Source organism: Diorhabda sublineata, chromosome 10 (assembly GCF_026230105.1).
Source record: "Diorhabda sublineata isolate icDioSubl1.1 chromosome 10, icDioSubl1.1, whole genome shotgun sequence".
NCBI lineage: Eukaryota > Metazoa > Arthropoda > Insecta > Coleoptera > Chrysomelidae > Diorhabda > Diorhabda sublineata.
The window spans coordinates 6835519-6863254 of record NC_079483.1 but is presented as its reverse complement, the minus strand read 5'-3'; the positions used below and the strand labels follow the sequence as shown (position 1 = coordinate 6863254).

The window sequence follows — 27736 nt, the reverse complement described above, 5'->3', positions numbered from 1 at the left end:
TTTGCGTCTCTACGTGACAAAACATGGAACAAGGATCCATCGTTTCATTTTGGGATCAAAATAAACATCAATTTAGTGGACCGCGGCGGTGAACCACGTCCGTAGGCACAACAGTCAGTTGGGAACGTTGAGAATTCAGTATTTTGTGATTCGCATGGTATATTGTTCATCGATTATCTCTAAAAAGGAGACACAATCAATGGGGAATACTGCATGAAGTTGTTGTATAGTTTGATCAAGGAAAAACTGTTTTGTAGACATTGTACCGAATCACAAGTCGATGGTTTCCATTTCTCTTGAAGGAGAATAAGCATTTTTTCTTAATTCCCTGCGACTATTTCCAAGGCCGGATTAAGATTTATAAGGCCCGGGGCTAAAATAATGACGGGGCCCCCTAGCTTAATCCGGCCCTGACTATTTCTTCGTGATAATCAATTTTTTTAGAAACAAATACCTCAAATTAATCATATTTGCGTGAAAATTTCATAAAAATCACTTACAAATTCTATTACTTTTATCTTTTTAATAAATAATTTCCATTTGGATTGTTGTTTGTGTCAAATATTTTCCAAACGCTTCCGTAGACTAAACACACACAATGTTTTGATTGTATAAATTTAAAAACTGAATTTTACCACTTAAGATCTATTTGAAAACCAATTCTCTACCTTATAGTTATATTAGGTAGTCTTTAGAATTTACTAAGAAACAAATAAACAAATTAAAAGCCCATTTAGTATGATTTGTTTTTGGTATAACGAACAAAAAATATTTTGAAAAGCTTCACCCTTTTCACGACGAGGTATATGAATATGAAATATGTCGTTTGATCACCTATAAAAACACTCCAAATGTTAAAATTGACAGCTACGAAAAGAGAGGATTGGAAAAGAGAATGTGGTCGTTTTTCTTTTACGAAATGTACCTACTCGCTATAAACCAGAGGCGGCGTAAATTTCAAAATATCGGTTGAACTAAAACTTGGCACTGATATTTCATCGAAATATTCCAAAAAAAAAGAATAACTACTGCATCAGAATAATAAATATTGAATTTGTTTCATAATATTGAACCATCATCGGAATTATAAAATACTGTGGCTGAAACAACAAATTTCTACTATCTAAAGTCTACCAAACATCAACAATCACTTCTTGTAGTATCTCACTAAAAAGTTTGTCTATGGCATCGCATTTAAAATTACTTTTAACTAACATTTCAACCCCTAGAAGTTTGGAAATCGAATTTACATTTTTATATAACTCAATCCTCTTCAACATACCCGGTAATTGTTTTAGGAAAAATTACATCCTTCTAACATCATAACACCCCCTTCTATTCCTAACTTACCTCATTTTTTTCTCAGGTCAGCGACGCTGTTCCTAGAGATTCGACACGCGCTACTTAATTTGACGTTTTTTATATATTCCTGTGTAATTATTTTACATAGTAAGTATTTATGAAATGTTATTATTGCACGTCTTCTCCACCATCGTCGACCCAAAGACTAGTACCTATAGATCTTGTTTTTATATACAGGGAACACAAAAATGACAATACACAAAGTCATGGTGGATACCATTTCAACGTATCGATGGAAAAACTGGCTGATAAACGACGGCAGAATAGAAGAAGACGAGGTATACCCTCAAGGACCTGGAACGAAGGATTGAACGGAGCTATCCTGGAAAACGAGCTGATATAAAGAAAAAGTGCAGGATGTAGCAAAGGAAGCTGTAAGTATATTTTCTGGGATTCCACAAGAGAGGGACTCGCAGGATAGATACTTCGAAAAAAAATTTATCGATTCAATGATTTTTCGGGAAAAAAATTTATTTCCTTTAAATACGACTCTTCTTGTTATTACTCTAGTTGTTTTTCTGTATACAAAGTAATCAAATAACTTTTTAAGGATCGTAAATATAACTTTTAAAATTTCTGATATAATTTCGGTGGTTTCTTAATAAATATTGATAAATTACCATTTTATACGTTTTACAGTAAGTAATTGTTCATAATTATTCGCTACTAGTTTCGCCATCTATTAATTAAAGTTAAGAACTATCTTAAACTCCCCTGTTTGAGTTTATAGTTCACGCTATTCAAACAAGATGTCAGAATAAACTGAACTCCATTTTTAATCCAATTTACATTATTTCTGCTCTCATTACATACTCATCTATTATTTCTACAAATTTTCAGAAAATAAATACGATCGTGAATATAAGAATTTTCATAATTTTGAGTATGTTTTCTGTTTTCCAAATTATTCGACTTTACCTTTTCCTGCAACTCTTCTCCGTACTATTCCAACATTTTTGGCGTAATTTTCATGATTTTTTGTACTACCATCATGATTTTCACTTCCTCGCATTACTACATTACATTAATTTACCTCATAATTACCATTTTATACGTTGTACAATAAGTAATTGTTCATAATTATTCGCTACTAGTTTCGCCATCTATTAATTAAAGTTAAGAACTATCTTAAACTCCCCTGTTTGAGTTCATAGTTCACGCTATTCAAACAAGATGTCAGAATAAACTGAACTCCATTTTTAATCCAATTTACATTATTTCTGCTCTCATTACATACTCATCTATTATTTCTACAAATTTTCAGAAAATAAATACGATCGTGAATATAAGAATTTTCATAATTTTGAGTATGTTTTCTGTTTTCCAAATTATTCGACTTTACCTTTTCCTGCAACTCTTCTCCGTACTATTCCAACATTTTTGGCGTAATTTTCATGATTTTTTGTACTACCATCATGATTTTTACTTCCTCGCATTACTACATTACATTAATTTACCTCATAATTACCATTTTATACGTTGTACAATAAGTAATTGTTCATAATTATTCGCTACTAGTTTCGCCATCTACGAATACAGTTAAGAACTACCTTAAACTTCCCTATTTGAGTTTATAGTTCACGCTACTCAAACAAGATGTCAGAATAAACTGAACTCCATTTTTCATCCATTTTACATTTATTCTACTCTCATTTTATTAATGGCACTAGTGTCTTAAAATTATAATATTTAAAATTTAGTTAAGTGGAATTATTTAAAAATTTACATGCATTTAATCTCAGTTATACATAAATGGGAATTCTACATTATATCCAATCATCATTTGAGCTTCTGATTTTGATTCATAGGTGGCACTAGCAATATTTAAACGGACAAGTAAAATATATTAAAATGTCGATATGATTTTTAGTATTATGAGAAATTTCTTGAGTTCTTTTCTATGTAAAATATATTAATATGCTATTAATAAGTTATTCACTAGTGTCCAAAATTGCAAGTTTCGTTTTAAATTATTATTGACTACTATAGCATTCAATAGATGGCGACTGCAATCGTAGTAGACGAATTTAGGCTCGTGGAATTTGATTCTTATGTTTTTATTATATTCAGGATTGCTTTTACAATTCCAAACGAATTTATTCAATTAGATTGTATATCTGATTAATATTTTTTGCATCATTTTCATCTTCGTATATACTAACTAATGTTTAAATAGTTTCTTTGCATCACCTTTTTGGAAAATTGATACTCTCAATGCCTTTTGTCGATCTGTTTGGAGTGTCTCATAGCTTTATTAAAAATATGAATAATAAATTAACACACAAAATTGTTTTGAAATTAAAAAAAGTACTTCGATTAAATGGGTGTCATTTTTTTTGACTAATCGAAAGTTGGTACTTCTTAAACGTCATATGGATTATAGAATGGCAACGCCATCTGTGACTAATTGACTGAAGTAATAGATAACCAACTCTCTGGTTGTTTGATAGAATATTTCATCTAAAAATAAACGTTTTTCAACAGTAACCCCAATTTTTAAGAGCTTCCGACCTAAATAATTTCATAATAAGTATATTTGAATTACGTTCACAATATAAAAAACGCAGGTGAATATAAACGTCATACAGTTTTGACAATGACAACGCCATCTATGTGGCAATTACACAACTTATTAAGTAATATAGTTCTATGATTCTTCTACATTAACTATTTCTTTGAAATTCAGTATTTTATTTATTGTTTTTCCAGTTTATTTAATTAGGTATAATAAAGTGACAATATAATATAATTATATTTAATTAACAACAACAATATACATATTTTATAATAAATAGAATAATCACAATGTATCAGTCGAATATTTATAAACATCAATATGTAGAAATATATATTAAATCTGGAAAAGTCTAAGAGTAAATAAATAATTAACAAAAAGTTATAATTTTTCGTGAAAATATATTGAAATTGAAATATTAATATATAGTACGGTATTTTTTGGTTGCCCCGAGCGCAAATCTAATTTGTTATAAACAATATAATTATTTATAAAGCTATAACTTTTAAACAAGAAGAGATATGAAAAAAAGTTTCATATAAAAAAGATTTGTTTCAAAAAGATCTACAATAAAGGTCTCCACAGTTTTTTTCAAAAAATCAATATTTGAAAAGTTATCGTCAATTTTATACAAAATTTTTCCAAAAATTGACGTTTTTTTTTCACTTGATCGGTCATTACTTGGTTGCTACATGAAGTAGAATGATTTAAAGCAGCTCATTTTAAACGTTAACGTTTAAGCTTCAAAATGAGATGTACTACACCTTTTAAATATTATCCGTTAAGAAGTTAGAGAAGTTTGAATGTACAAATGTTCGTAAAAAAAAAAGCACCGTACTTTTAAAGTAGTGTTTTAAAGGTATATAAATTTAAAAAAAAACGAAATACATCTTATAATAGTTTAAAGTGCTAATCAATACGAACATTTTGACTACTTCAATTTATGTTTTCAACCCTTAGATATAAAGTTATGCAGGGTTTAAACTGCGCGCCCCTATTACTTGTTCACAGTAACCTAAGTTTATTTTTAATGGTCTCATTAATTTATTTATTATTTCATTGTTTTATCGCACCCCCGTACTATTACGTATATTTATCAATACGAACATCCAATAAAGAAACTACGATTTATTTAAATCGAATAATCGTACGAATCATTCGAATTATCTTTAGGAGATATTCGAATTCGTTTACGATGACCTCTCCGTCTTTTAGGTACAATCATTCTTTTAAGAATCGATATTCGTTTCGCCATAAATTCACGTTTTTGGTGTTCGTCAAAAAATATTTCCAAATCATCGGCGTCCAAATCCAAATCTTCCAATAAACCTCTTCGATATTTCTGTAATTAATTTATTTTACGACATGGAACAATCAAATGCAATAAATTCGTTAATAAATAATTGAGGGAACGTTCTGTTTATATGTTACAAAAAAAATTATTATACGGGGTGCGTACGTACAATACAAACTTTCGAGAAGATGTTCGAAATGCTCGCCGCGAACGTGTACGTCTGAGATGACTTTTACATATCATTATGGAATTATCTTCATCATTTTATATTGCTAAAGGTTCCTTGGGATATAAGGAAGCGTTAAATTTGAAAATTTTGAGTAATTTTATTAAACGAACTCGGTATTTGAACCGATTATCGAAGCGATCGATGTACCTTCGAAACATTTGATTTGAACGCATCAACCGCTTCTTCAGGTGATTGTTTGACCAAGTCAAATGTTGGAGACAACTCGTAAGGATTGACAACCTTTAGAAAACAAATCGAGAATTGATTGGGTGAAAAATTGAGGTTAGAACAACGCGTCTTTCAAATATAATGAAATGTTGGCAGTAGCAGTTCGAAAAAAAATAAACGTCAACTAGATGAAGAGATATTCTGGAAAGCAAGATCCGTTTGAAGACGCCAAACACAGCGCGTGAGAATTTCTGTGACAAACTCAATTCGGCGTCGTAAATATGAATCGCAATCTTCAGGAAGTTTCCTAAATCACTAAAAATCTGCGTCTTCATGCAATTAACACCAAAACTGAAGCTTGATGACCATATACAGCGATGTCAACGAATCATCTTGAACTACGAAGCACGTTAATAACTCGGGGTGCTTCCACAAGAAGGTACCAAATATCATACAGACCACGAAACGTTTCAATTATTACATGAGATTTACAAGGTCGTGTACTATCAGAATTGGCCACTTAGATGATGTGATTTAACCCTATTAGATTTATGGGGAATGAAAAATTGTTTGTGTGAACGTATTTTTTTTTAGTATCGATCATTCTTACCTCATATTTTTCAATTCTATGCACTTCTTCTTGTTTAGACCATTTAACTAATATTTTATAAATTCTAAAAATGTTTTCCCATATTTCTTCGTCGTTAACGTAAATATCGGTATTAAATAAAGAATAGATTCGTAATTTGTAATTGGCGGGAAAAGAATCGCTTTTTAAACTCCACCAACGATATTTTTTATGGTACATCAATCGACAATAAAATTTAACATTCGAATTTACGTATTTCACCAATTCGCTGGGTTTGTAATAAAATTTGATTTTAACGTGATTCACGTAGACGAAATGGAGACCTTTCAATTTAAAAATGTCGTGTGATTTCGACGTGAATATATAATTGAAATATCGTTCTCTATGTAGTTCTATTTCAGATTGCTCTAGGTCTTCTTTTTGTCGTGATATTTTCAATTGGTGTTCTGGAACAAACGAAACGATTTCAACAGCTACAACACCGTGGAATTTCGAACAAAAAATAACGAGTATTTGAACCTTAGATACAAGTATGGTTAACTTATGGTGCGATGTAATACAACGTGATCAATTCTTGTAGTAATGATCAGTTTTAAACTTAGAAATGGTTCATTGTTCAAGTTTAGTAAAAGTGCAATGTAGTCCAAGAAATGAAGCATTTTGAGTAGCCATTTTTTCGTCCCGTCGATCAATTTTTTACATTCTGAATGTAGGAATCGAAAGGAAAATTAATTCTAAAAAAAAAATGTTTTTTACGTTTTCTTCGTAAAACTAATATTTTTCTAGTTATTTGCGGTTGAAAATAACAGTTTTTCGACGAAAAATCCACGTTTTTAAAAGTTTTTTGCCAATAACTTTAAAAAATTGCTTTTTATCAAAAAAACTGTAGAGAACAAAATTGTAGGTTTAAGAAAGACAAACAAAATCCTTTTTTTTATAATTTTTCTACAACTAACACGAACCGAGATATAGAAGGTTAATAGTCAATTTTTTCATTAAATGCATAATTCGAAACATTCAATACCAAACAACTGGAAAATTTTGCATTTTTCGGGGAAAAATATATAAATAGAATAAGAAGAAAAATAAAAAAAATTATAGCATGAAAATTTAGCAACTTATGATCAAAATAAGGTCGGTTCCAGCTTTTTTACGAAAAATAAAGGTAAAAACAAACCCCCTAACTACCCCCCTTCTGTGATTCTTTTTATATATGTATTATTTATGCACTCAAAAAATTTGACCAATTTAAAATGCGTAATTTTAGAAAAATTGGGGTTTAAACTGCCAACGATATATGTGTAATTTCGTATTTTTCACTCTTTGCTTCAAAATATCTCCGAAACTACTGGAGATACGAAAAAAATAATAAAGTACTAAATTATAGCTTTTTTAATGACTAAAATTTTCCTCTGTGCAGATTTTATACACGGTGAATATTTGGCGAGATATAACCTCTATTTATGAACGGACATCACCTTATCCGAACCCTATAAACTCACCCCATTTAAAAATTTAAGCATATCAAGGAATTTAATTCCCACAGTCTTGTAGCTCTTGAAAAGCCCTACAAAATCATGTTCGAAAGAACTTTTTATCACTAAAAATGAAGGAGCTATCTTATAAAATAATTTTTTTTCGAAAAATTTGAATTTATGTAACCGAGGTTTATTACATCCCGTACGGATGATTTTTTGCCGATGCAAAAAAGGGTGCTTGTGCAGAAAATTTTAATTGTACTGCACTTGTTTTGGGTGCTCGGATCAATAATAGTCCACCAGTAATTGAAAACGACGAAGACGACATCGACTTGGATGAAAATAAAATTAATGAACCAGATTGACTATCTACGTAAATGTATGTGTTAATAAATTTTTTTCCACGAAATTCTACTTTCATTTTCTTAAAAAACAAAAAGCCAAATCCCAAATTTTTGTACAAATCGATGCAGGACGAAAAAAATGCAATGTTTTGCTTTTTTTGAGATTCATTTCCTGGACTAATGAAAAAAGAAGGTTTTTCTAATGCCCAGGAAAGCTACTGGATAATATGGTTCGTAATCGACGAAATTCTCGAGTGTTTTCACTCGTATGTACCATGAGAATACCCCAAGGATCAGTTTTGGGTCCCGTTCTATGTATGACGGAGTCCTACAAGTCAATTTAAAGATAATTCAAAACGTTCTTTGCGATTGACCAGAGCCGGATAACACTTTCGAAGCCATTGATGAGCTTGTGCAGTATTTTTTATTATAAATTAACAGACAAAATTGTTTTGAATCCAACAATAAACTGTGGGTCTAATTGGTGGGTCCAATTTGAAGTTATGAGATGGTGCACCATCCACAACCAGCATCAAAATTCTAAAGAGGTTTCAGTCCAAAGTTCTACGTAGTTTTCTAGCCTAATATAACCAAATGAAAAGTGTGAAAGAAAAATATCCGATCTATATCTCAATAACACGTTCTAAGATTCTATATTCTAGAACTTTTAAGCCTTAAAAAGATTCAAAAATTTAGTAATTATCACATTATAGACCCCAAAAATTAAAAATACCTAGTCTGTGATATATTAAAAAATACAATATCGAGTAAATTATTCCTGAATACTGACCTGTCTTTATTATTAACCTTGAGGAAATATATTTATTGCATATTTTTATATTTCAAATCAAAATATACTTACCGATACGTTCGTCCTGGCTGTACGTCGTTTCTAAATAAGATGAAGTACTACTGGACATTTTAATTTCAATCAATAAATTTGAAACGAATACAGCAATAATTTAATATGACTTTGACAGTAAATTGAAATATGTATTAAAGCAAATCCGTATCGCCTTTAAAGTCTCAGACTAAATACGAAATTCTCGGTATCACTATGAGATTAATCTGCGACTGACGTGATGGTTTACATATTGCAAGTGAAAACGTTTACTTGGGATAGTTGTCGAAATTTACGAATACGTAGTAGGGGTACTGAACATTCCAAACAAATACGACCTTGAGTTTCGTATAGGATCAAATAAAAAGTGATTTTATTATAATTTTACAATGTTTTTTGAATTACTAATATATGTATATATATATAAACAATTTATTTCAATAATATGTAACCTAATATTTACGTAGGTTGCTACGTAAATTTTGAGATAGACTAGGGGTAGATAGAGCCAAAAATTACAATTTACAGTACTAAAAATGTTTTTATTCCCAATAGTGCTCGCTTAAATAAAGCTATTTGGTAAAAAAAAGTATAAACAAGACAATATAGATGATTTATAAAAAAGTAACAAAATAACCTCTTGAGGTTATAAAAAATGTTGTACGAGAATTCTAAAATCGCCTCGATTATTTATGAGAAGTGTATGGTGGTCATTTTGAACATTTAATTTAATTGTAAAGTACATTCGAAATATTATTATCTTCATTCTACATAAAGTTTTATAACTTAAAATTCAGAGCGTATGCTGAAGAAAACGTGCCATCTAGAGAAAAATAGCAGAAGTTCAAATATACTATCTATTAAAAGTAGATTCAAATTAATGTTAACTGTAACATCTAACGACAAAAAAAACAAAGGAATGTCATTTATTATTTAGAAAGGAATTAAAAATGTTTTAGGAATTATATTTTATGTTCACATTTAGTTATTTATTATTATTTATATGAATTATTATTTTAGTAGTAACATAGTATAGAATTATATGTATTCAAATATTGTAATCATGCCAGTGCCATCTATAGAAAAGTAGCAGAAGTTCAAACATACTATATATTATTAAAAGTAGATTTTAAATTAATGTTAACTGTAACATTATATTGTATGTTCACGTTAAGTTATTTATTATTATTTATATGCATAAATATATTGTAATATTTTATAGAATTAGATGTATTTAAACATTATAATACTGCCAATGCCATCTATAAAAAAGTAGCAGTAGTACAAATATACTATATGTTATGGAAAGTAGATTCAAATTAATGTTAACTGTAATATCTAATGACAAAAAGGAATGTGATTTATTATTTAGAAATGAATTAAAAATGTTTTAAGAATTATAATCTATGTTCACGCTCAGCTATTTATTATTATTTATATAAAGTATTATATTAGATGTAATATTTTATAGAATCACATGCACTTAAGCATTATAATACTGCTAGTGCCATCTATGGGAAAGTAGCAGAAGTTCAACTATACTATATATTATTTAAAGTAGATTCAAATTAATGGTAACTGTCACATCTAATGTCAAAAAGAAGAAAGGAATGTCATTTATTATTTAGAAATAAATTAAACATATTTAAGGAATTATATTGTATGTTCACATTTAGCTATTATTACTTATATGAATTAGTATATTAATAATAAGGTTTTATAAAATTATATGTTTAATTAAGAAATTTCTTTGAATGTTCACTGCTTCTATCTCTGCATCTGTAGAATGGAATGTGATTTATATACGAACTCGTTTGAAATACCTTTTAAACCGACTACCAAGATACAAAACTTAATTGTTTCAAATTCTTAGAAAGGATGGTACCTACTAACTACCTGGCACTAACTTTGAAATTAGGTACCTTCGTAGATATATATAGACACCGGAAATGACGACTATTAAAGTTTGTATACAGAATGTCCTCAATTTGATAAGCCATTTATATATAATAATAATAAAACTGTGAGAAAAATTTGATGTATTCAAATAACATGAAAAATTATGGTAAAAACAGAAATAATGTTGTGTTTGATATATTTTTGTGAAATTTTTTTTGCTGTGTTTCTAAACAAAATCATTAGAGAAAATGCGGCGTTTTCGAATAAACCCAAGGTCAGATATTAAAAAAAAGTTTCTTAGTGAATATTTCATTTACGAGGGTTGGAACAAAAATAAACTTTCCAAATTTTTTGTACTCTCTAACTTTTTCGAGACATTTTTACAGTTTTCGTATTTCTAGGTCGAAAAAGGCTCCAAAGAGGAAACGAGTGACCTCTGGACTTCATCGTCGCCCCTGCCACGTGTTCATTCAGCTTGTGGAATAGGAGATAATCGTTGGGGGTTAAGCCCAACCTTACAGGGGCACAACTAGTGCTTACACTGCGATACCCCAACGTTTTTTTTTTGAAAGTTTATTTAATTTCGTGATTGAAAGCTTTAGAAATCTGATCAACAAGTTCTTTAACACTGATTCTCCGATATTTCAGTAGCTTATTGTTGATAATCGCATCCGAAATCGGCGATTTTCCCTTCGTACTTTATCGTGAGCTTCCATGCGGATTGTGTGCATCGATTTCTGGAATTTCGTTTCTTGTATACTATACCTGAAGAACTAGTAACCTTTCATTTCAAAATAAATTAGACATTAGAGGTCTTACTACAGACGATATAAAGAAAAAAAATCAAGAAAATCGGAACTATGTACAAAAAAGGACATTTCTGAGTACTTCCAAATGATTTCTTCTTAAAATCCATTGCCTCACTCGAAACCGTCGCCGTTTCTCGTTACATGGGAAAATTCTTCAGTTCTTGTTTTAACAAACTCACTAACTACTACAGAAAACCAACCAATCTCGAGCTGTATAATTTTCCGTGTTACGAGTTGTCTAATATTCATGACAACCACGATCACGCGTCATTTGTTATTCATCACTTTGACCGTATTTTTAGTAAGAATTCAAAAACGATTTTTTTAATTGTGAATCATCCTCTAGTTATTCAAGATGCACCTCCACGTTTCTCTCCGTATAGTTAAAACTTGAAGTGAATATTTCTGGGAGGGGAACCCGACGACCGCGTTCATTCATTTACATTATTCAGTTTCGTTCTCGATCTTCGAACTGAAGTTTCCGTGCGTTAGTTGAGTGGTAAAACGAGTTTTAGTATTGAGAGTTAGTGATTTGGTGTAGTGCTGCCAAAGAACACTTTTTTTTCCATGTTATCACCATTATGAGATAAAAATTATTTACCTGTTAGTTCCTTTGAGGTACCTCTTTCGAAAGGAATGTGAGTATCTAATTAATATTGTATGTACGGTATGAATATTATGTTGCACCTGGTTTATTGTATATTTTCTCACCTGACGAGATTGTAAATTAATATAAACATCGATAGGTGTTTGTAATTTATACATTGGTAGACATTGTGGCGAAAAATTAATTTTAATCTAAAATATTCGAAAGATATAATTCGTTTTTGGTACATGGGGCCCTAATATTTTCTCAATTATACTATATACAGTAAAATAGTTTTACAAAGAAGAGTTTTTATATAAAAAAATATTCCGAAGACATTGTATACATACGCATTCCGACAGCTTCGTATTTACATTACAGTAAAGATGAGTCCACGTGGACTGACGGTTTTTTATATGTTTTAAAAGGTCATTTTGTCTTTGAATAGTTTTTCTGAAACTCGTTGGAGTTAACCTAATAATTAACCTACTTTTGGATCATCAAAGTTTTAGTAAAATTGATCAAAGGACTAGAATCATTCAACGCAAACTGATTAGATATTTGTCAAATGTCAAATCCTAAAAGATTCCCGGGAAACTATCGTTAACGATGCAGTCTGCATTGTACTAAAGTTCTCTATCGAAAGAAAATTTATTTTAGTTTAAAAACTGTATGGGATTCTAAAGCTTTTGTTGCCTTTCTTATTTTGAATTTCATCATTGTTGGTTTAAAAACAGGATTTACAAGCTATGAAAAAAATTTAGTTTTCATGAACTGAAACTTGAAACTGCAAAACCCTTTAGACTTAACTTGTTTGAAGAAATTCTTGTGTACGAGAAGAGTCCAGTGTTGATCCTGGATACATAACCTATAACCGAATGTGGAGGCCCTGTTTTAACCTCTAACTAGAGAGTGTGAAATATAAGTCAATAAATCGTCAAAAAAATGTACTTGGAAAACGTTCCTGAAGAAAATGCGACTTTTCTACTATTCTCTTCTTTATATAAATTAATTTCGTGAACCTCATCAGGTCTGGTAAACTAAGTTGGAATTTCTGGAACCTTTTAGTCTCTGAAGACGATAATTTGGTTATCGAAACGCGCCTCAAACAGTGTAATAATGAGTGTTGGTGTAGTTGTGGTGTAAACTGTCTTCGGTCTCGTCGAAACTAGCGTCAAACACTGAAATTATGAGTGTTGGTGTGAACAGTGTATTCAGTGGTCTGGTAAAGCCCAGAAATCGATTTACATTGTGCAGAAATTGGGGAAATTACACGCGTCTTATGTCTACATATTAAAACAAACGTAGAAAGTTTTTTTTTGGGGAATGACTAGCGATTACAGTATAGCCGTTTGGGTCGTTTTTTTTTGTTCACGACTGTATCAATGACTCGATAGAAGTTGAACAAATGAATTAATTTACATCGCAAATCGGATTCCTAATAATTTATTTGGAAAACGGAAATTTCTGTAAAAAGAAAATATATAAAATTGAATGTAGTTTCATGAAAAATATTTGTTTTCGTTTAAACTACGCAATTGAATGTGATACAAACTATTTTTATCTACGTTTTTCGACTTTCAATATTTCAATGGATTCGGATGTTTTTACTACCAACCAAACAATTTTCCATTCTAAGAATTCGTATATACGAGGTCTGTCTATTAAATAACGAGACTGGTTACGAAAAAAGGGTTTTATTATAAAAATTATTCTATATACGAATGCTCCCCTTCAATATACCCCCCACCCCTCTCCACACACCTTTTCATTAGTTTTTCCATTGATTCAAAGAGTGCTGGAAGTCTTCTTCGGTGAGGACCTCCAGGAGCTCTCCATAGACTCAAATCGAGTAACTTTCGAAGCGGATTTCGTCTTCGGAAACAAAAAAAGTCGCACGGTGCTAAATCTGGTGAGTACGGCTGATATTCGAGCACTGGAGTACGCTTACTGGTCAAATACGAGGTTTGGCTATTAAATAACGAGACTGCGCGCCTAGAAAGTGCCATAGACGCGTTCGGTATCTAGATATCTTGTCTATGTACGTTCCAAAACACGTTTTCGTCACTATTATAATATTTGAGCAGCGTATCAATCTCAAATTTATCGTTAAATTGAGACAAATTCCGACTGAATGCTATAAATTGTTGCAAGAGGTCTATGGGGACAATTCTCTATCTCGTGCGGGTATTTTTGAGTGATGTAAGCGCTTTAGTGAGAGACAAGAGAGGACTGAAGATGCTCAGATTTCCTTGAACGTTTAGAAAAAGATTTGCTTTCGAAGAAACCCGATTTGAGTCGATGGAAGCGGTAAAGCAAAGCTCCCGAAGGTCCTCGCCAAAGAGGACTTCCAGCACTGCTTCGATCAATAGAAAAAACGTATGGAAAGGTATGTGGTGATGGGAAGGAAGTATATTGAAGGGGAGCATTCGTATATGGAATAATTTTTATAATTAATCCTGTTTTTCGTAACCAGTCTCGTTATTTAATAGACAGACCTCGTAATTTGGAATATCATTAACATGATGAGTAGATTGTCGCTAAATGTGATTATTTTCTCTTCCGATCATACAACTTATGTTTAATTTCATCTGGTAGTCAAAAACAAATGAAAAAGAAAGTGTTTCTGAGCACGATCGTCAAATTAAAAGTATGTCGCAATGTAGTAAATAAATATATGAAAAAATTATTCAATTTTTGATGCTAAAATGTAAAAAAAAAAGACTTTAGGGACTTTATTGAAAGCCCTGTACATACGTAGTAAGATATATGAGTTCTTAGTCTAACATATACAATATACAGGGTGTCTAGGAGTCTTAAAAACCGTGGAAAACGCAGTAATTTTGATAGATTCGTGATTTGGTGTTGGTATAAATCAAAAACCTTTCGATTTATATCGAAAATTGCATCATCCAATGGAAATAATATCGAGGAGGCCAATGAATCGGATTTTCTGCACCATATATCCACAAAAATACGATTTTTCATTAATACTACGTTCCTTTTTGAAAATTTTCGTCGAGAAATGTTTTTTTCTAATACACGTCTGTATAAACTAAACGAATTTTTTTTTTCAGACAGTTAACAATGCTGCAACACATCGTTATCACTCTACTTATAACAACTTTGAGTCTATTCGTCCTAATAGAAAACGTAAAAAGTTGTAATGAAGCTGTTTGCGGCAGCGTAGTCAGCAAATGCTTATTAACTAAAGCTTGCAATTGCGATTTGAAAAACTGTACTTGCTGTAAAGAATGCATTAATTGTTTAAGTAGCCTTTACAGCGAATGTTGCTCGTGCGTGGGTGAGTTCGTTTTCCTTTATTAAATACACCCTACGTTAAATATAAAAAGTGTCGATGAACCCACAACTAACAGTATACGCGAGTTGACTAAACATTTACGAATTAACAAAATTTTTTTGTTTGTAGATATTTGTCCTAAACCGAACGAGACGGAAACGGATCTGAGCAAAAAATCCCACGTCGAAGAATTCGACGAGGGAGTCCCACAATTATTTTCTGTCCTAACCGAATCTCCGGATTCGTTAAAAAGATGGGACACCAAAACTTTCCCAGTCGATATGGAATTCAATTATTACGATCCCAAAAAACAAATCAAAATCACCATGCGTGAGTATTTTTTATTAAATATTAAATCCACTTGAATCTATCAATAAAACAAAATTTTACATTTAGAAAATGATTTATATTTACGAAATAATCGCCAGTACCCAAATGTCAGCTCTGCAATGGAAAATCTTCACTATATCAGGGAAAATTTAGCACATCTTATATGAAAATATCTTTAGTCCACTCAATTAACAACCAAACGAATTCCAGAGATTTTTTAAATTGCAATAGAGCTTCGATTATCCCAACGTTCAATTATACAACGTACATAATCCCGACAGTTAGCGGGTAGTTCGTAAAACTATGATGAAACGTGAATTGGTGAATTGCTGTATATTCTTGGTTTTTGCTAAAACGATCTTGTATGAAAAAGCATTGGAATTAAACCTCTGGATAACATTAGTTGGGATAATTTAGTAAACTGAATCTACAGCTTCACCTTCACATCATCAATACTGAATTAAATGCAGCAAATACTCAGACTGCTGTTTTTACAATTTGGTCCTAGCTATTTGCTTATTGGATGTTGAGGTTGGGATAGTCAGGTTTCACAAAAAACTTTGAGTCCTCTTTAAGATGAATAAACTCTACCATTTGGAGCTCGGTTTCCAAACATACCTTGAGGATGTTGGACCCAATGCAGAAGATAGCAATTCGATTAGACTTGACAAGAAACTACTTGGAAAGCTTCGAATATAGAAGAAACGTCGCTGAAGTGTGGAATCTTCTACCAAGGCACGTTTTTACCGAACGGCACTTCCACTTTTTGTGGCAGTACATTTAAATAACCTTCATCTGGTCGATTTCGATCGTTTGAACGCTTTCCAATATCCGAAAATTACGCTTTCAATTCAGGATCGTAATCACATCAATCATAACCTGTTTTTTGATCTTTTTAAGAACTTTCTTGGTAAAAATGTCGATGTACTCTTTAGCCTTGAAGTATAAACACTTTGTAAGCAATTGGGAAGCATTTAATATTTGACTTGCTATTTCTAGGCATTGGGGAATCGGCCATAAGGAATTTTATGAATTTTTTTTCATGTCGTACCCAAAAATCCAACTCATAACCAGTAATGAGACGTTTTAAGCAACGCAAATCAATTTATAACGTCAAGTCGCTTTTTCTAGATTCATAAATCATTTTTATCGATATAAATCGATAAAATCTCGTAGTTTATCGATATTTCCATCGATTGTTCCAGTTAAAAAACTTCTGCTATGTGGTTTAACTCCAAAATGTGTCTAAATACCTAAATGGCCCTTGACAAAAGTTTATCTTTCATTAATAGTGATTCTGGAGCAAAATCTATCGTTGGAAATTAATGTCACTCACTTCAAAATACAGTTTCAATAAAATAATCCCTACGTACAATCTTCAAACTCGTACTAAACGTCCATCTTATGTCGATTTCTCGCTTCACCAAGTTTCGAATGCTACTTTAAGGGTGCATTCCACTAAACACTCATGACAATCACGACCACGATCTTTCCCGTTCCACTTAGTAATAATAATATGATTTTAGACGCCGTGGAATCGGCGATCTCATCCTATAATCGATTGACATATCATTGTGTACAATTTTAATACAAAACCTGTTGGTGACATAAAAGTTTTTGATACGTTACGAAATTTTTATTAAATTTTCAGTGAGTGTTGAACAAGAAGTGGATTCGGAGAAACTAAACGCCATAACCGTTAATTGTACTGTAGTATTTTGGGGTCAGTGTATGAGTTGGAAGAAATGTAAGACTAGCTGTCAATCCATGGGCGCCAGTAGTTACAGATGGTTCCACGACGGTTGTTGCGAGTGTGTCGGACAATATTGCATCAAATATGGAATAAACGAAAGCAGGTAATTCAAATTTCAATTATAATATGGCAAGTTATGATTTGGTCAATTTTATGCCAGTCCGTACCAGTTATATAGCATTTTGTAGATTGCTTTCCATAGATAAATCGAAAAATTAACTCAAAATATTATTTATTCTAAATCATTGACAATACAACAATTAATTGATTAATTATTAAAATAAATGGGTTTCAGTATGTAAACAAAGAAACGGTCTGGACTGACTCAAACCTATTTTGAAATTTGAATTTCAACGACAAAACAAACGTTCACAGATATGACAAATGCCTTACATCGTCAAATCATTTTTGTATATTCACTCGTCTTTTCTTTACAGCTCTTCCTATGTTCGATTCGAAAATCGACATTTCGCGTTCATCGCGGCCATTTTCTAAATCCGCCACAATTCGTGTCGCAATAACGCAAAAACGACAAACTAGACAAACAAATTTCCTATAGATATATAACATTGATACCAGATAATTTATCGATTTTATGGTGCCGAGAAGAATTTTTTTACGTGAAAAATATATTTCAACAAATTAAGATAATTAATAACTTACTTTAATAAATAATTCGATAATTTTCAGATGTTCTCAATGTCCTCAAATAGATGAAAAGCTAATAAATGAAGAAGATGATGACTATTTCGACTACGAAGATCATGATGATGAATATGAAGATGACTGATAAATTTAAACCGTTTGTTCTAGAATTCAATAATGTTTGTAACAAAAATCGAAATTTAATTTGAAAATTTCTTTTTCACTTAAATCTAAGTGCCAAAATAAATGTATAAATACCTATTTTAACTTATTATAATGATCTTTAATTACTTAATAATGGTCTAATATGTTGTTATCAATCACTATTTACCTTGATTTGCCAATTTGCTAAAAAACTCACTAAAACATTTTGTGTTTTTATTTATAAAACCATTTCACCACAAAATTCTAATACAATACATTTTTTACTATCACTGAAAATTCACTAAATTCACAAAAATATCATCTCTTTTATTAATGTTCAAATCATATTTTATTTTTCCAAAATTATTTTGTATTAAATTCGTTTCTGTTTATTAACCTCCTCCTGTGAAGATTCAATGTCAAAATAATCAGTTCCTTAGTAAAAACCAAGGTTAATACACGATAGGTTGACCGATAACTTTTCCTATCTACGCGTGACGTCATCTGTTGAGAGCCTACAGACGAGAACATGATGATGTTTTTTATCGTTTTGTTAGGCTATTTTTAAGGAGATATATAAATATAAATACCCAATAGTATGAAAAGTGATTCATTCTAAATGTAACTATCTAAAATGTTTATAAATGTATCGTTTTATAATATTTTATGTAAGGTAATTGCTTTAGGTATCAAATATTGTATACGAGGTCTCAATGATAATTTGGATATTCTATCCACAAAAAAATGCTTTCCCAACCTCAATTTGGTACTCTAATTTACTTTCCACATGAAATGTATATCGAAAACTCATAAAAAACAAAACTTTACAACAAAAAATCAGTTGCAAAACAAGATACAACCCAAAATGGCACAAATCGAACATGGGCTTATTCTTTGGATGGTTATCAATAGTAACGTAACGGCTTCTCCCTTTCGTATATCGCATCCACATAACTGGACAACCTGTCCTTTATTAACCTTGAGTAAGAACTTCATTTATTGACATTTGAAATGTACACTAAGTGTACTCCAAAATCTGACAGGATAAAACCAAACACGATAAATTAAAAAAAAAGCTAATTCGTTCATGTTAATATCTATAAATTTACTCTTTGAATTTAGAATACAATAGAAGTACTTAGTTATTTTTTTCGACTTTAACTTCCTTCCCTAATTTCTGTACGCGTTAGGCCTTGCTACTCCAATGTTATTTAATGGAACATACCCAAATAGTAGATGGCTTAACTTATTACACATCTAACTCGTGTTCCCAAAATCAACACTCAACGTGATTCAATTGTTGTCATAATTTGTTTATGATATATTAATGAACGCTTATATTAATTTTAGAATAGATTAAAAATATTATTAGAATATGATTATGTTTCTTTCTAATTCTAATATATTGTACAGTAGATTTTGTCTAAGATGTACATTTATGTATAATATGTATGATAATTATGGTGTTACTACTAATTTTTAGTTACGCACTATGATATAATGAACGTAATATTTCAGAAATAAAGTTATTTTAAAAATAATTTATTGTTTTATGTGTCCACTTCCAAGTTTATAACTAACTTATTAATAACACATTTTTTTACCACAAATCGTTTTTATTTATCAATATTATCTTTTTCAAGAGAAATAATTTCAGAGTATGCCATCAATTGAACGTTTTTTTTTATTTGTAAACTAAAGGGTAGGCAGAAACTTTTGACCGATGGTATATACGGTATCGTGTGTTGCGTGTATTTATTGTCCGAAGGATCTTAATCGAAATAATTAAATATTGAATTAATATTGAGAGAATAATCATAATTCTCAATAGTATCCCAGATCCGTATTGTTTTACAAACATTTCTATGCTCATATCGGTCAATGGCAATAATTATAACCTCTAATCTTCACACGGAAAGAGAGATTATATTTTTATCATTATTTCGATAATAATGTATTTATAAAGTCTGGAAAAGGTAAGGTAATCGACTTATCAATTCACACAATTTATTGATATAGAAAATAACAATTTTTTTCGAAATAAATGAGATATTTTGACGTAATCGTAGCGTCCTCTATTAGCAGAGTTTCAAATGAAAGGTAGTTGTCATAATTTGAATGTTTTGACATATAGTTGAGGTAGTTTACGTATAGATGGTGCTATTATTTCCATTTTTTATAATAATTATATGTTCGTTTTCTCATAATGCGTAAAACTAAAACTAAAACTAATGGATAATTACCAATATTACATAATCAGTAAAGAATAAATATTTTGTAAAATTGGTTGCCTACTTTTCAATGAATGTCGTTAACTTCAATCGGATCTAATATTAATTAAAATATTTTGATATAATTATTGAGGAATATGTCTATATATGCTATATATATTGATAACAATAATACTATATAGATAACAATTAATCTTGTCAATGATTTTAAGTTAGTGATAGTTCTGTTAGCAAACATAAGCACATACGTGTAGAAATCTATCATAATACTTTACAGTGTACATTGGTTACGTACAGATGACGCTAACTGCCTAAAAGTTGAATTAGTATCTACTAATTGATTTTGAATAGGATTATTTTGGAAATATCTAACAAATTATCTGTTAATCGTATTTTTATTTGATTTTTATAAAATGATACCTAGTCATATAAGTTTTCAGCCACTGAAGCAGATATCCAGATCATATGACCACGCATGCGCAACAGCAATACCAAACTGAATTTTCTTTGTGTGGTATAAAAAAAACATTTGTAGAAACCTGTAATGCGTCGTCATATTGTATACGCTTTTCAGATACAGATGGTGCTCAATATACGAAAATGAAAACTGATATTGTTAATTTGAAGTAAATAATTGACTTAATTATAATTTTATACAGCTTAATTAATTCATGAAATATAAAAATAGTATGAAATATGATGTGTAAATGTACTTTAGATTTTCTATTTTTCACGAAACGAGAAAAAATTATAACGGGTACACGTGAAAGTTTCAATGTACGTCTTTTTGTATTTTTAAATTTCAATATATAAATATCTACCTGTAAATTTTCCCATAATACGGACAAAAACGTTAAGAATGTTTCCGTATTAACAAAAAAAAATCTGACACCATGAGAATCGAAACAAAAACAGAATATACGGAAATTTGCTTTTTTAAACCTTTTTCTTATTAAAAAAAAACCGTCCCTAAGGTACATGTGTTTGGTTTCACCCTTTCAAGTGCAAAAAAAGGTTTAAAAAATGCATAGTAATGCTATATACGTTTTAAACCCTTTTATGGATAAACACAGCTGTTGGATTTTTAGCAGTACGGGAAATAAGGGTTGAAATTCGATGTAAAGAAATAAAAAAAGGGCTTTGATACCCTTAGGCATACAAAATCAGAGGGATGCGGACGTAAGATTAAAATCTTGGAAAGTTTTCAAATCGTATAATTTTAAAGATAAAAATATGTATCCGAATAAATGATTGTTTTGATGATGAAATGATTGAAATTTAATTATGATTTTCTAAATTCTTAAAGGTTTTCGATTACTGAATAAACCTCACAAAATTAAGTGCACGGGTATTCGAAATTTTGGAGCTTGTAATTTTGAAACGCGAATAAATCGAAAACTAGTGGGAATTCTAAAAAAACTGCTCGAACAAAAAATGTAGAGCACCAAATTTTGTACAAAAAAAGTATGTGGTATTTTTTTCGTTGGAGCTTCTATTTTTGAGTAAATCTCCCTCAAAGCCGGAGCATCCGACAATTTTCGTTCCAAGCGCACATGGAGACTGCTCTAACTCTTGGAACACTACTTTATTAGCACAATTTTCGATTTGGAAAATTTTCGAAAATCTTGACTACTTCTTGGTTTCACTTTTAAAAGACGCGATTTTCGTTCCCAGTTAATTATTATTCCAATATTCATAGACTTCTTACTTGTTTCTTTTTCTCCAAATGTTGGTACCTATTTTGTGCTCTACAGTTTTGACTCTGGCACTTTTTTTCGAATTCTACGTAGTTTTCGAGTTATTCGCGATAGTTTTGAGTGTATAAACCAATTTTGTAAAAACCCATTTTGTAATGGAAATTTTGAGGTTAGGAACAAATACCACCAATACTTTTTTGTAGAGAATTTTGTATTCTACATTTTTTATCACGACACTTTTTTCGATATTCCCCAAAGTTTTCGAGTTATTCTCGATTCAAAATAGTTTTGAGTGTATAAACCCATTTTGTAATGGAAATTTTGAGGTTAGGAACAAATACCACCAATACTTTTTTGTAGAGAAATTTGTATTCTACATTTTTTATCACGACACTTTTTCGATATTCCCCAAAGTTTTCGAGTTATTCGCGATTCAAAATATTTTTGAGTGTATAAACTCATTTTAAGGTGAAAATTTTGAGGTTAGGAACAAATACCACGAATACTTTTTTGTAGAGAAATTTGTATTCTACATTTTTCATTTCAGCACTTTTTTCGAAATTCCTCATAGCTTTCGAGTTATTCTCGATTCAAAATAGTTTTGATCGTTCAAACCCATTTTGTAATGAAAATTTTGAAGTTAAGAACAAATACCACGAATACTTTTTTGTAGAGAAATTTGTATTCTACATTTTTCATTTCAGCACTTTTTTCGATATTCCCCAAAGTTTTCGAGTTATTCTCGATTCAAAATAGTTTTGAGCGTTCAAACCCATTTTGTAATGGAAATTTTGAGGTTAGGAACAAATACCACCAATACTTTTTTGTAGAGAAATTTATATTCTACATTTTTCATTTCAGCACTTTTTTCGAAATTTCTCATAGCTTTCGAGTTATTCGCGATTGAAAATAGTTTTGAACGCTTAAACCCATTTTGTAATGAAAATTTTGAAGTTGAGAACAAATACCATGAATACTTTTTTGTAGAAAATTTTGTACTCTACATTTTTTATCACAACACTTTTTTCGATATTCCTCAAAGTTTTCGAGTTATTCGCGATTCAAAATAGTTTTGAGTGTATAAACCCATTTTGTAATGGAAATTTTGAGGTTAGGAACAAATACCACCAATACTTTTTTGTAGAGAAATTTATATTCTACATTTTTCATTTCAGCACTTTTTTCGAAATTCCTCATAGTTTTCAAGTTATTCGCGATTGAAAATAGTTTTGAGCGCTTAAACCCATTTTGTAATGGAAATTTTGAGGTTATGAAAACATCGAAACCTTTTTGTACGGAATATTGTGTTACAGATTTTTTGTCCGGCAGTTTGTGTCGAAATCCTCGTAGTTTTCGAGTTATATACAAGTTCGAAACACCTTATCAATTAAATTAATAATAAAAACTAAACAAACTACAACCATCCCCTGACACGATTCTCCAAACTAATATTTATTTCTAAGAACAAAAAAAAAGTTTAAGCAACAAATAAATTTATTGAAAAAAAGTAATAAATTTGCATTATCCTGGATGGTTGTAGCAGCCCTCAACTGAATTCCCAGTTATTGGAGTTGAATTTATTGAGATGAATGTGTATCGGTTGAGACCTGTAGAATTAGTGAAAAAGGAACGAGTAGGTAGAATAGATTTCAACAAAAAGGAGCTTGTTTTCTACTCGTTTTCTTCCGCAAAAAAATAGAAAATACGATTTTATATGAAAACTAATATACTAAATTTGCTTAAAACGAAAGTAAATCCATAAAGATAACTGGAATTTTTGCGAGGATAATAAAAAAAGTAAAGAATATGAAGAATAATAAATTAATTCCTTCGAAAACTTGAATGAGTAAGTACGAAGTGACTACTTTGCCATAATACGTGTACAAACAAATATCCACAGTGACATATTTACCTATAGAATAACAATTTTGAACAAATTTTTTGAAAATATTTGTTACCGAGGGAAATCTAAATCGTTTTTCTGGGTACCTAGTTCATCTCGAGTCCAAAATTCTTTTAGATTTTTTCGAGAGCCAAAAGTTGCAAAACAAAAAATTTCTTGTGTAGTACGTAAATTTCTAGTAAGTGCCTGTTTCAACCATTCAGTTTTTGAGAAAAATCGATTAACGTAAAGTGAATTATTAGAAATTATAATGAAATATTTAGATTTTATTTTATCTCATATACCGGTCAATTTAGACGTAAAAATAATGGTCAAATAACAGAAATTCCCAAAATACCAGATTTTGGTGGAGAGTTAATCAAAGTTTTTTGGGTTTTTTCTCGAAAAAGGTAAGTTTTATCAAAAAAAACCTCAAATCAAAGTAGTAGATCTTAAAATTCTCTACAAAAATGGATCGTATAATTTTTTTTATAAAAGTTACCATTTATGAGATATCGCGATTCTAAGAGTGTCTTTTCATCTCGAAAAATTTAAAACAATTCTAGTTGATTCAGATGTTGATGCAAGGGCTCCAACGGACAAAATTATCTATTTCCTGAAACCTGGAAGGGCTCAACTGCGAACAGAAATATATTTTTCAAAAAGTTTACCTGCTTATCCAAAATATTTTATTTTTGACTGCGATACTTCGCCAGCAATTTACAGAAGAGACCGAACGCAAAATTTGACCAACTGCGCTAAAGTATTTACAGAAATCGATTCCACAACTCAAACAATGATTACGAAAGGAATTACTTGTATTGATAAATACCGAAACAAAATATAAAATGTGTCTTAACAGTTTCGAAGATAAAAAATCATCCCCTGGACCCATAAAGTTAAAAGTTGAATATCCTGAATTTTTCTTTTATTCCAATATGATTTTCGTCATCTAAATTTCCCACAAGCACCTAATTTTCTTGCTTAGTTGATACCTGATTGAGACGGAATTCCAAGCAATCAACTGACCCCAAAAAACCAGAATTTGCAAATTTGATAGATAATACTTTGATAGATAATCCGATTGAAACTTCCAGAAAAACTCCTCAAACTATTTCTTGCAATTGCCAAATGTGGTTGTAAAAAATTCAGGTTATTCAGTCACATTTGAACAATTTATGAACATCCAGTAAGAGGAAAAGAAAGAAGAAGAAATCGAAGAAGACGTAACTGTTGAAATAGACTATGAATCTGATAAAGAAATTAAGACAATTAATAGCAATATAAATAATAAGGTAAAATCTACAACTACGACGAGTATTTTGTCCTTTAAATTATAATAAAATTGTAATGACAGTTTGTATAGTAGGCCTACAGGGGAAATCAACGTAAAAAAAAACGAGTTTAGTACATTATTTTATAGACGGCGTGCATATCATTTATAATGTGAGTCTTAGATTCACGATATCTCAGAAATGGTAACTCTTAGAAAAAAAATTATCAGAAACTTTTTTGTAGAGAATTTTAAGATCTACAACTTTAGTTTGAAGTTTGTTTTTGATCAAACTTACCATTTTCGAGAAAAATCGGAAAAAGCCCTCCACCACTACTCGATTTTATGGGAATTTTTGTTATTTTAAACGTTTATATTGACTTTTCTATTGTCTAATCAAGAAATAATATACAATGAGGTTTCATAATAACCTGCTACTTCTAATGCATTTCTTGGTAGACCCAAAAAAAAACTATAAATTTTAAATATTAAACGTATTCGTTGGATGAAAAATGTGATGCTTTATCATCCTGATTAATTAAAATATACTGAGGCAATCTAATATTCAAGGTACCCCTTTCAGAATGCTTTTAAAACATATCATCTCAGCGGGTAAGTGAAAAGAACAAAAAAAAAATTGAAACCTACATTAAAATGGACATTTTAAATTCAGATTTTCGAAATTTCTGCCTGGTCATCTTGTTCGTTAATAATTTTATTAATTATCCGAAGAATATGTTAAGAGTTTGGAGTGGTTTTTGAAGATGTGGAAATAATTAAGATTTTAGATACCCACAGATCATAATAGCGTATAAATTACATTATAAATCGGTTATTAAAATCGAAATTGAATTTTTTTAAAATACTTTGATGCATCATAACCTAATTTTTAATAAATTTTAGCTTTAAAAATTAGAACAATCCATGAATTATGTCACAAGTGCATGAAAAAATGTTTTGTTCATAGCATACGTGGAAATTAAATCACAAACATAATGATGACTGACGTTGGAAACACGGAATTCCAAAATTTGGATATGATATTAAAAAAAAAACAAAATGTATGCAACCAGATATATTTCTAATAAGACCCCGCTCATAATATCCAAGGGTAGTTGTAGAATATTTGAGTACTCACACAGGTCAATCAAATGATCCCCTAGGTCACCGGATTTGAGTATTATAGACTTTTTTGTATGGTCACATTTGAAAAATAAGATAAACGTAAATCGGTGCAATAAAACAGATAAATTCCGAGTCCCAATCTTTGAAGCATTCAAAAACTTTGAAAAAACAACCCTTTATGAGTTAAAAGGTGAATTGAAACCGCATGTCATTTATGTATAAGACCAAATGGACGACATATTGAACGATTTTATTAGATTTATATGTTTTTTTTTGGTTTTTGTAATACATTTTCTAATTCGATTCTTGTAATTACAGTTTTTGATCTTGAATCTGTACAAATATTTCTTTTCTTATTTTCATCATTTTTGGGTATTTATTTAACATATAATTAAATATATAGATTTAAATCACGAGGGGTTTAAAAAAAGTAATTAAAAATTCATTCCATACTATTAAATAAATAAACATAAATATGAATTTTTTTTTGGTTTTTGAAGCTGAATTTTTACGTTTAAATATACAGGGCGCTCTATCCAATCTTAAAAACAGACCATTATTTTTATATTAACTTTAATATACAGGACCTGAAAATTAATCACATCTCCAAAAGTGATTATTTTTGTTTACGCCTTGTATTTCAAGAACAAAAGTAGTTGGAATATTCCTGTTTGTGGATTTAAAAATTTGACAAAAAAGTGATACAGGGTCGCGGAAGCCGCATGTCTATATCTTTAATAATAGCCGAGATACAGAGCTATCAAAATGGGTCGCAGTCAAAATTTCGTGTCTAATATACCAGATACTAGATACGATAATCCTAAAATATGTAAACATATAGCTTGAAAATTCGTTTACAAGGCACTTTCCAGTACATATGCCTTCAAATCCTTGCGAGATGATTTCAATGATTGTGCATTTTTTTCGTATTGTACAGTATTGAGCCTCTAACTAATTCTGAACGTGAAGAAGCGTGCTTACGAGTTATACAAACGGAATCAAATATGTATACGAAACAGCCAATTTTTTGTTGATAAGTTTGATTCCACGAAGATATTGAGATGATTACATAAAATTATTTTGCTTTTTAGAGACTTTTAGAGACTCAAATATCTCTAATATTATGACATGCACGTCAACGTCAGGTATTCTGTAAATATAAGAAATATTCAGTTGCAAAATAAAATTTTACTTATTGTATTATAATTTAATGCTTTTCTTCATTGACCGAAAAATCTTGT

The 27736-nt window shown here is 30.3% G+C and overlaps 2 protein-coding genes across 3 annotated transcripts; one reads left to right on the top strand and one right to left on the bottom strand.

Moving 5' to 3' along the window:
- Positions 1 to 4105: 4105 nt before the first annotated feature.
- LOC130449650 (uncharacterized) lies at positions 4106 to 9159 on the bottom strand. Its single transcript, XM_056787600.1, has 3 exons — positions 8842 to 9159; positions 6179 to 6603; positions 4106 to 5219 (listed from the first exon to the last, which is right to left on the bottom strand). Exons 1-3 carry the CDS (start codon positions 8897 to 8899, stop codon positions 5010 to 5012), a joined length of 693 nt encoding a protein of 230 aa, XP_056643578.1. The 5' UTR covers positions 8900 to 9159; the 3' UTR covers positions 4106 to 5009.
- Positions 9160 to 11948: 2789 nt separating this feature from the next.
- LOC130449649 (protein twisted gastrulation-like) lies at positions 11949 to 19828 on the top strand. Of its 2 annotated transcripts, none has more exons than XM_056787597.1 (5): positions 11949 to 12166; positions 15192 to 15418; positions 15545 to 15745; positions 17397 to 17601; positions 18189 to 19828. In XM_056787597.1, the coding sequence occupies exons 2-5, from the start codon at positions 15202 to 15204 to the stop codon at positions 18286 to 18288; spliced, it is 723 nt and encodes a 240-aa protein (XP_056643575.1). In that variant the 5' UTR covers positions 11949 to 12166; positions 15192 to 15201; the 3' UTR covers positions 18289 to 19828. The 2 variants fall into 2 exon arrangements, with proteins under 2 accessions (XP_056643575.1, XP_056643576.1); XM_056787598.1 differs by having other exon boundaries at positions 11975 to 12166; positions 15196 to 15418.
- Positions 19829 to 27736: the final 7908 nt, after the last annotated feature.

Excerpts from the sequence above, each read along its gene's own strand:
- LOC130449650 (XM_056787600.1), bottom strand. The coding sequence starts at position 8,899 with ATGTCCAGTAGTACTTCATCTTATTTAGAAACGACGTACAGCCAGGAC. Across the intron at positions 6,604-8,841 it reads CAGCCAGGACGAACGTATCG|AACACCAATTGAAAATATCA; the intron begins GTAAGTATATTT and ends CGTTTGTTCCAG. Across the intron at positions 5,220-6,178 it reads ATAGAATTGAAAAATATGAG|AAATATCGAAGAGGTTTATT; the intron begins GTAAGAATGATC and ends AATTAATTACAG.
- LOC130449649 (XM_056787597.1), top strand. The coding sequence starts at position 15,202 with ATGCTGCAACACATCGTTATCACTCTACTTATAACAACTTTGAGTCTA. Across the intron at positions 15,746-17,396 it reads ACAAATCAAAATCACCATGC|TGAGTGTTGAACAAGAAGTG; the intron begins GTGAGTATTTTT and ends TTAAATTTTCAG. Across the intron at positions 17,602-18,188 it reads TATGGAATAAACGAAAGCAG|ATGTTCTCAATGTCCTCAAA; the intron begins GTAATTCAAATT and ends GATAATTTTCAG.